Below are 10,605 nucleotides of genomic sequence, written 5' to 3'. Positions count from 1 at the left end.
TTATTTCAGGACACTTTTCAAATAGAGCAGGTCTAGACCGAACTCCTTATAACATTATTAACAGAGACCCACAGTACCACCATGAGCAAGACCTTGGCGACGGCGGCAAGGTGGGTGGCGTTGAATGCTGTATCGTACATACAAACTTTGCTACATTTTCTTTCTTTAGATGCGGGTTTCAGGCACCACAGAGGAGTCATGGCTTGAAAAGCTCCAGTGCAGACATAGAGAGTCTGACAGCAGCTGCTCATGGCTGGTTAGCTCTGTTAGCTCTGTTAGCTTTGACTACCAGCAGCTGTAATCCTGCTACTCTAAGCGGTCACACTCCAGGCCATGCCCCTTATAATGGTTCTCCCTTCTGCTCTCTGCGAGCACAATTTGGAGGGTTTGGTTACACTTCACGGAAGCAACTTTGTGACTGAAAGGTTGAACTGTCAGGAACAATTCAAGCAGAGACAGTTGGGCAGCGACGGGGACTGCAGTGCAGAGAGGAACAGAACTACAAATTCAGAAGAAAATCACAGAAATGGATAAAAATAAGTTGATTGTGAGAGACAGACGTTATGATTTGTTTTCTGTTGATGTTTCAGATCCACTGTCGGCTGCTGGGAAGCTAAATGAGACAGATTTGTCCTTTCAGCCTCACAGCTTCACCTTCACGGCTCAACAGACATCCCTCCTCTTCCTCAGCGGGAAACATTCACATTCATGACGCACGTCAGAGCAGGGCTGTCACCTCCCCACCTAACCCTGACACACACACACTCAAAGCAAAGTAAAGCTAAGCTGAGGTAACAGCTCTGACCTTCAAAATAAATTCCATTTTAATGGAATTTCTCTTGTTCAGACTCCCACAGGGGTGTGTGTGTGTGTGTGTGTGTGTGAGACAGAGACCGCAGTATACTGCAATTAAACTCCATCTTAAAATAAGTAAATGGGAACATTAACATCCAATCAGCTGTCAAAGTGAAGCTCCTTCAGAGCTCGTTAAGGACCTGCTGCTCCTTAAAGCTGACTCAGCAGAATGTGGGAACCATATTGCAGACAGTGTAGCAATGAAGGATGTCACGCAAACCGACACTTCGGTACCCAGTTGATAGGAAAACTCATTTCTGATATTATTTTCATAAGAAATAACATGCTAAACATTCATGCATGCCCATTTTATGCAAACGTATTAATAATAGTAATCCGCACAAAATATGTAAATACGACAGTTCATTCAGGTGACTCAGGTAAAGGCTGCACTGAAGTAAACACTGCAGGACTGCAGCCAACTTTGTTTATTAGTTATTTAGTATAATATACTTTATATATAAAATAGGCTATATTAAACGTAAAACACCCCCTCAATGTACACTTCTATAAAACCAACGTCTCTACAGACTGTGACCTGCTACTCTGACACTAGAGAATTAGCCTCTCTGAGCTGCTAGCTAACGTTATAACAAAAGTAGGACACAGAAACTTTTACAAAAGGCCATGAATGTGCTTCTAGTGACTCTGTATCATACTCAATACTTAATGGGGCAAAACACTTTTTTATTGTGGTATCGAGAGTCATGGAATTTCACTGGTAACGGTATCGCGGTATGGACAACTAAATTTCAGGTTTTGTGACAGCCCTAGTAGCAACAGGAGGTGGAAGAAGAGGAATGACTGACCCATCGTGGCATGTGTCCTCCGTCGGGGTCGTGGTGATGATACTGCAGAACCAGAACTGTAGCGATGACCGACAGACCCACGATCACCATGGTGGTTGCAAAGTACTGAGCTGAAACACAAGGTGTTATTGTTATTATTATATCATTACACACCTTCCCATCATCAAGTATATCTCGCACCACAGATGTCACATGACAAAAACAACATAAAAGACATAAGAGGAAGACAAGACAAGAGAGGAGAGGAGACACTGTTTAAATTTTAAGTTAACTTTGCACAGAAAAAGCTGGTAGAAAGAGAAACCAAGAAGGTACTTCTTACTTGCATACATTGAGTATATTTTAGAACTTGTTCTTTTACTGAATGTGGTTGTCTTTTCAACATAGATTAGCCTAGCATATAGCATATCTAAGTACAGAAAAGAAGGAAGTTGGCCGAAGCTTGCTAAACTTTTATTGGAGCACAGAGATTTAACGGACTTGAAGAAGAGTTTTCTGTGATTACGTTGTCAATGATTAACAAAGCAAAGATTGATTTATTACACGGTTCTTTATTACTTTAATTCCACTTTGTCCTCAAAATGACGACAGAGATAACTGAGGTGATGGAGGGATGACGGACGAGAAGTATGATAAAGTGATGAAGCTCTAAGTGAGGGTCTCACCGATGAGAGGAACAGAGTCAGATGTCGCTGGCATAATTTCAGCTACGAGCAGCATGAAGACAGTTAGAGAGAGCAACACTGTGATACCTGCAGAGAGGGAAAGGGATTGTTTATAATTAAAACAGGAAGAGAGTGGTTTGCTTCCTTGTGTTCAGGTGTTTCGTGTAAAAACAGTCAGCTAGGGCGGGACTTGTTACACACATTGCTATGCAGCTAGTGCTATGAGCTAGCATCAGCATTTACCTTTCAGTGAACACAGCCAGACCCAGGGCCGAACACAATCTCCAAGACAGATCTGCCAGTCTGACAGGGAATCCAGTACAGAGGTGATTTTCTTGTCGGGTTTGGCTCGTGCCATCCCGGGGCTGAGTCAGTTAGTTTAGCTGCACGGCTGACCGAGCTAACGGCAGTTAGTTATCAATCTGTCCATCAGGAAACTCTGTAAATGACCTAAGTACTTTAACGTTCTCCCTGTCAGTCTCGGAGGCTGTGTTCGATCCCGGTCCGACTTCTAAGCCTGGTTCTGTCGCCCGCTAACGGCAGATACAGTTTAAGCAGCAATTATTAGCAGTTGCTAAACGCTAGCAAGTAGTTACAGCTAATCTGCACGTACAATAAATGTGTAAACACACTTATTTGGACTTCACGGAGACTTTAAAGATTGAAGTTGAAAAGATTGATTGTTAGGTGATGGATGTCATAATATTATTGCTTCCAACTGAGCAAAAAAATTGATTTTTTGCTTTTTTTTGGGGGGGGGGGGGGCATAAATTCTTAAATTGTGTATTCGCAGCTACTTACACTGCATTGAGAATGTAATACCGATAGAGCGCCAGTCAGCATCAATCAAGCTTCACACACACAGAGTCCTCACCCAGGGAGATCTTCTCTCCGGAGTCGGCAGGCAGCAGAAAGACGAGGAGAGCGAGGGTGGAGATGAGGACGCAGGGAATGAGGAGATTGAGTCCATAGTAGAGCGTCCTCCTCCTCATCACTACAGTGAAGGTGACATCGGGGTACGGTTCCTTACAGCAGTCATAGAAGCGCTCGTTCCTCCGTCCAGGAACCTCTGCAGACAAAACAACAACTGTGGCTGACTTCCAGAGTCACAGGTAAACCTCTGACACACAGAGGTTGAGTGGAGCGAATGAAACTGCTGCTTTTATCATCTACATCTGTGAATTAAGGATTTATTTCCACCAAACCAGAGTTGGTGACTGTTGGAAAGACTATCAGAGACGGTTTTATTTTGTTTCGAATTGTGTTTTACACATGATCTGTTTAGAAATTGCAGGTTTTGACAATGTGTTTCGGTCTGAGATGCCGGTGGTCTAATGTGACACCTAGTGGCAAGTAACTTTGCATATATAACCTTTACGACATAACGTCATAACTATGGTGTTGTTGCCACCTTGACAAATAATACCTGCTCTGTTTTACAAGCAATTCTCTTAAATAATTTAATCTTGTTATTACTACGTACCATATTATTCCCATTTTACAAGAAACGCTATGCCAGCATATTTTGTCAGATCACAAAACTATCTTGTTAGTTCCCAAAATCTGCTTTTTCAAACAAGAAACCTTTCTCGTTATAATAACTTTCATAAAACAAGAAAAGATCCCAATCACATTAATCAATCACATTTGCTTCTTATTTTGCTGTTTTCTCTGTGGTCTGTAGAATAAAATGACAGAAAGAGCAGTATAGTAGCCAATCTGGTGGATTGATATTGTACCAGAAGATCAAAGACATATTTTAAACTATGCAGTGATTCATAAACCAGTAGCAATGTTTTTAAAATAAATTCTGGAACAGATTAGAAGCAGTGCAGAGATCAGAGGACTTGACTGATGTTCGGCTTTCTTAAACTTTAATGAGACTTTAGCTGCAGCTGTTTGAGAGTTGGAGAAGTTAAAGAAGGAAAACCTACAGGGGAAAAGGGCTCTTTCTGCTATTTAAGTCCTATTAAAGGTGAATTAAGCCTCTGTGAGACAAGGTTTAATAAAAAAGTCAGAAAACTGACACTTGTTTGTAGAAGACCGATGATAAGTAACATTAAAAGATTTCTTGCTCTAGTCGCACGAGCTGCTCGACCTGCAGGAACGAGGCCATTTCATCTCAAATGGCTCAGAAACGTAATTTAATCCTCCACAGGAGAGGTATTTAAACATTTCACAGGAAGTCAAATCCTCCCCGTTGCTGCTGCGAGGAGGCGTGAAGCCACCCGCTGAGGACGACTCACTGTAATGAGGCCTGCTCAGGTTTTATTACTGGAATAATAATCTGTTGCTATAATGTGTGTGCCAGAGATTAATTAAACATCCAAAATGATTCAAATGAGCAAAGAAAAGTGACAGAATAACTATAATTCTCTATAATCACTATACTCACCTCTCTATTAGGGCTTTTCTATTGGCCAAGTCAAACCATGCTGTACTGGTTTTCCATTATCAGTTTAAAGTTTGTTGCGCTGAACGGATCACAAGATGGACCATTAGCCCTTTTCCGTACACGTGCTGGTTTGAGTTGGCCCAGTTAGGCAGCAATTTGCATCTCCATTACAGCTAGGCCACCAGCCGCAGCGATGGTTAAGAGAGAGCTCAGATTCAATCAATAAGCAGTGAATCAAATAAATAAAACATTATTTTCAGATTTTTAGAAAATCAGTTACGTTCTAAAGCACAAATAAACACAAGACCCTTTCCTTCCTGCAGGATGTAGAGTTGTTACAAAGCCACTTAGGAAGCTCCGCTAATTCAGTGATATATGCATTTCATCTTCTGTAAATTCTTCACAGTAAAAGTCCCAGGTTATATATAAGCTTATATTATGAAGCTGCAAACTCAGCAGTTCATCAGCGGTAACTTAAAACGACTCCTATACAGCTGAAAGCGAACAGGAAACAGTAGGGCTTCAACTCGACATATAAAAGATGGATGTCTCTGCTTCCTCCCATTGTACAAAAATAAAGCCAAAATATCCCGGATACGACTGCTGCCATCTTTCGAATTCGGAATAGATTCTGTGCAGTCATGATCGGGGTATTGAGGTCTCAGGGCTCAGCTGTCACTCATGATGGTAAAACCCCCTTTTTATATCTTCAGATCACCAATTAAAACCAAACAAACTAACATCAGCGTGATAAGAACAACCTAAAACATGGAGGCAGTGGGCTTTATGAGCTATACTGCAGTCAGCCACCAGGGGGGAAATAAAAGACCCACAAACTGACCTGAACATGGCGACCCAATGTACAGTGTCAGCGACTGCCGGTCTTCAGTGTGTTTCTCCTTAACTTCCACTTCTGGTAATTTTACTGATGAACTGGTGGTAAAAACTCCCTGCTTCTATTTTATCTGCCTGCATAAGAGTGCAGAATGCCTGGCTGCCTTTCATTTGCCCGTACGTCGCTGCATTGCTCACTAGATTGGTTTTAATCTCTGCTATAGGTGCTGGAGAGGAGGGGGTAGACGGGTAAATGGGAAACATGCTGCTGAGATTTTCAATTGAACGGCCCATTGGCTGAACAGTGTCTCCGGAGGAGGCTCGCTTTCATTCTCCGCTATCTTCTCCTTCCATTTCATACTCTCTTTCATCAGCCGGTAAAAACAGAAGAGCTCCAGCTCCCCTGAGACCGAGGACGATGCTGCACTCATCATTAGTCTCCAACAGCAGCTCTGGCTCCGTCCTCTGCTGGACCTCTGATCTGCAGAGGCTTTTTAATCTGTGCTCTGTTGTGCTGAACTATGTGTTGATTCACATCCTCAAACATCAATTATGTGCTGCAGATAAGTTGTTAAAGGTCCAGTGTGTAACAGGATCTATTGTCAGAAATGGATTATAATATTCATAGGCAAGTTTTCGCTTGTGTATAATCACCTGAAAATATGAATCGTGCTTTTGTTGCCTTAGAACAGGAGTCTCAAACCCAAATAGTCTTGGGGCCACTGCGGGTATTCACTTTAATGTTCACATACAACAAGAAAGCGCAATATTCTGAAAATAAGCTCTGCCTCCTAAAATACGACTTTATCGTTAGTCGCTGTGAAGAGTCTCAGTCGACCCACATTTCATTAGCCGCAGAAAAAAAAAACACGTCAAACTCACCATCACCATGACCAAAGTATCAGAGGTTTGTTGCAACACGGACCTTTTCTCTTGTAACACAGAAAGTCTCTTACCCATGGTTAGCATTTCTGCTTATGCTAACCGTACTAGCTGCTATTAGCTAGTTAGCGGCCCTATTAGCTGTCTGTACCCAGACTGGGAGCTGGAAGACCCGGCGGGTTCAGGCAGCGACAGGAGAGGAAACGGAGGAAGAGGAGCCAGTTTGTAGCCAGTTAATTAGTCAGTAACTGTGATGTTACATTCAAAATCATTACCGCTGTTTCTGGTAGCATTTAAACGCTGTTTGTCATATATGTTATACATATTTAAATAAATGTGAGACGACTATTGTCTTTATTTAACGACTACAAGTTGAATAGGAAAATCCGTATTCGAGGACAGCCCCACTAAAAATATTTCTATTAATAACATCATTCCTAACAAAAAAAAGCAAACAGCTATAAATTTTTCATGTTTGCTTATGAAGCCCTGAAACCTGATCTGTTCTTATCAACCCTTTGCACACATTTGTGGGCACCTTTGATCTTATATATGTTTTAAATTATTTGTTTTTTTAATTTTAAAATGTTATCAGACATTCTGGAAATAATTTCTATTGTCCTGGAAAATTTTACCCCTGAACACAAAATGTGCGAGTTAACGCAGAGTTTCCGATAAACGCTGACCATGTCACGAACATGAGACACTTAATCATGAACTTGCATTCTTAAAAAAGAAACCGACAAATTCTGTGACCGTTTGGGAGTAAATGCTGTCCTGTATTGGCGATGAAACCTCCTGGAAAATGAGAGAGTGGGAACCCTGGTGACCAACCGTTCCCTCATCCAGTCTCCTTTAGCGTTCTGCCTTTGGTTTTCCTCACTGAAAATCATCAACGTTACTACAGCAAGTTGTTCCGCTACGTCTGCTTCCCCATGAGAGCCCGTGGTCATTCTCTAGTGTGTGACGCAACATTAATTTCCAATCTTGCAGAAAAAAATCTTATGTTTTTTTGCTTGATGCAACCAAATTTCAACATCAGTTAGGATTTAAAAAACTGCTGCAGTCTGAGCCTTGAAGCCTAAATATGAGACTTAATAAACAGGGTTCCCACTCTTTCTAAGAAATCATCTTCCAGGATGTTTTCCAGTAGATTTTCCTGACGATACAGGACACTTCTTACTCACAAACTAAAGTAAGTCCGTTCTGCTGTGACCAGCTGAGTGAGTGCAGTTCTGTTTTACCAACAGTCAAGCTTAATTACACACCCAGGTTTACGTAGGTGATCTGAGTGTAAAATACAATTAAAATTTTCCAGGACAACTTAGATCATTTTAATAAATCTCCAGGTGTTTCCATGGCTGACAAACCAGCGCTGCAATCAATGGACAAAAATACGGTAATATCCAAGGTGGTGATACGCTTGGATATGGTCTGTATTTAGAAGTTTACAGACATGGATCTTTCTATGATTTAATATGATATAACATATATATATACGTAAACTTGGATTGAAACTTCGGATATAGTCTCTAAATTTTCAGGTTTTCCAGGAAGCCTGTTAAACTTTTTGTAGTGTCTGAGTTGTTGTTAGATGCCTCATCTACCTGACCTCCACACTTACTTACTGTTGTTGCTGTGCACCTGTCTGTCTGTCTGTCTGTCTGTCTCTGTCTCTCTCTCTCTCTCTCATTATGACATTATTCTGATTTTAATTCAGATTAATGACATAAGATACAACGACCTGTAATTCCTGTGAGAACTTGATAAATGTGCAGCAGACGTGTGCGTGATCAGACAGCGTTATGACTTTGTTCAAACATTAAACTGAGTGTCGGCTCTTCAGGAGGCCACAGGTCTCTGCCTCGCAGCGTTGCACGATCAAATCAGAGCGCTAAAAAGAGATCGGAGCTGATATAAATGTCATTCATTGGTCATGCTTTGTTGAGTCATCTGGCATTTGTGAGCGGCCGATAGTACAAACACGGCCTGCCGGCGACGGCGGCGGCTCCCATCAGCCTTCGGGTTCACTGAGCCGCTCGGCTGGCAACAGGAGGGTTTAATTACGAGCAGATTAATGCTGGATAGGAGCGCTGATATGAAACCCTCCTCAGCAGACAGACGGAGGGGCTGCCTCTGAGCTGTGTCTGAGTGTTGGGCTCTAACATTTACATAACGTCGCTGTCGGGGAGAAAACGCCTAAAATGTTCAGGAACTAATTAAAACAACTCGTTTGTTTTGCCGTTAACCGGCTGCACGCTCAGTCGGGGATCTCACCGTGAAATGAGCTCGCCAAAGTTTGTTCCCTCGTTTCCCCTCTCAGGTTTTCTTAAAGTTTCTCCCTGATCACTGAAACAGTCTGAATAAGTCCTGTGTTATATTTTTATATAATATTATATTAATATTTGTATTACTGATAGCATTTTAGCAAAAGATGTACGTTTATTGCCAAAAGTATGTGGACACGATACCATAAAGGTGGGCTTGGCTATTCTGGAGAAAGAGTCCATCGACTAATATATATTACATTATATTATATATTAATGTACACTTTGTTTGTTTCCCATTTACTATATTAACAACCTGGGAATGAGACCTTTAACATACTTAATGTACGGTCTGTTTTTCCTGGTTTGGTCCAGTCACACAGTTAAAGGAAATTGTAACCCTCCAGTGTCCAGTGATATTTTAGATATTTAGTGTTATGATATTTAACATCGATATAGTGTGATATTTGTGTTTGTCCCTTTTCTGTTTCCCCACGTTCACGTACAGATCCATAAAAAATGGTTTTCCCAGTTTAAGAACTTGACTGTTCTGCCTGACCTCAACCCCACCCAACATGAGCTAACCCTGAGTGGAGGTTTGTATAACAGCAGATTAATGCAGATCACATGTTTAACTCTCACATATGGCTGGAATGTCAATCTGTCCACATACTTTTAGCCATGTAGTGTACTGTAGGTGTTTAATATACACAAAGTTAATTCAGGGATTTTAATAACCGAGGACTTAATGTCCAAGTATGAAAAGTCCTTCAGCCTCATGTTTACTTGTGCTCTTACCCACGAGGTCCCATTCTCCGTTGGCGATGTATCCGGTGATGTCGGCCTCGATCATCTGCAGGTCCAGAGACCAGCCGCCGTACGTCCACGAGCCGAACTTCAGGTCGCAGCGCTGCACATCGAACGGAAACCAGCGAACGTCGATGTAACAGGTGCTCTTAAATATTCCTATAAAAGAAAAATAGAAAACAAGCTGTGAGGAGGAGATAAAGGAATACAAAGTAAACTACCGTTGGAGGGGGAATGAACAAAAACATGGTCAGTAACCTCAGAATGAGATGCAAAAGAAATGAAAATTGTATTTGTGTGTCCGCAGGAGATCAATATCAAATCAAAGCAAAAACTAATACCTGGGAGGAATTCATGAAGAAGATAAAACCCCAACAGTGGAAAGAAAATAAATTACAGACAAACAAAATGATTTGATCAACAGAAACCAGTAAAATAAGACGGAGGACAAGCACAGATTTTAGATAGCAAGGGATGAACTCGGTTTTATATTTATTTCTTTGTTTCACAAGTAAACAAGAAACCATGTCTGGTCTCCCTCGGGATTCTGCTCAGGACAAACTGTTTGAGGTTTCCATTAACTTTGTGTGGATCTGCTGGGAAAACCAATCTGATCTCAAACCAGCCAGCACCTGCTGCCTCCAGAAAAAAAAAAAGATGAAAGTTTAATAATCCCTGAGGAGAAATCAGGAACGTCAGTAACAGGATACGGCAAAGGAAAAAATAAAATATGAAGAATAAAGCTACCTGAGGTTACAGTGTGAACACAAGGCGGATAAACTGAGGAGGATGAGGATGATACAGTTTTATTAGAAGCAATAAGTGAAGATTTAGAAATGTACACAATGTATTCTGGCTGTGATACATACAAATATAACAAAAGTGTGTAAATAAAGAGAGGAGTCGATCGTATATATGAGATTTATTAATATGGCAGAAAATAACTATTTGCTATGTAAAGNNTCCACTTTGAATGAAGTTACAATATTAACTGTTATAAAATCATCACATTTTCTTCCTCACTGCTGAAGCTTGAAGCCTGAGCTCGTCTCCGCCATCACTGTCCCTCCCAATAACACCCCCAACTCACA

The 10,605-nt window shown here is 41.3% G+C and overlaps 1 protein-coding gene across 1 annotated transcript in view; it reads right to left on the bottom strand.

Moving 5' to 3' along the window:
* Nucleotides 1-311: 311 nt before the first annotated feature.
* Nucleotides 312-10,605, bottom strand: part of LOC118330981 (neuronal acetylcholine receptor subunit alpha-7-like) — a 27,147-nt gene continuing 16,853 nt past the window's right edge. Inside the window, exons 6-10 of the mRNA XM_035665738.1 lie at nucleotides 9,506-9,731; nucleotides 3,204-3,398; nucleotides 2,330-2,416; nucleotides 1,665-1,774; nucleotides 312-365 (exon numbers count right to left, since the gene is read on the bottom strand). Coding sequence (XP_035521631.1) covers nucleotides 312-365; nucleotides 1,665-1,774; nucleotides 2,330-2,416; nucleotides 3,204-3,398; nucleotides 9,506-9,731 — 672 coding nt within the window. The remainder of the gene's footprint in view (nucleotides 366-1,664; nucleotides 1,775-2,329; nucleotides 2,417-3,203; nucleotides 3,399-9,505; nucleotides 9,732-10,605) is intronic.

Source organism: Morone saxatilis, unplaced genomic scaffold (assembly GCF_004916995.1).
Source record: "Morone saxatilis isolate NCDOM2014 unplaced genomic scaffold, NCSU_SB_2.0 Contig2, whole genome shotgun sequence".
NCBI lineage: Eukaryota > Metazoa > Chordata > Actinopteri > Moronidae > Morone > Morone saxatilis.
The sequence above is the reverse complement of the archived record's forward strand: the minus strand, read 5'-3'. Positions and strand labels throughout refer to the sequence as shown.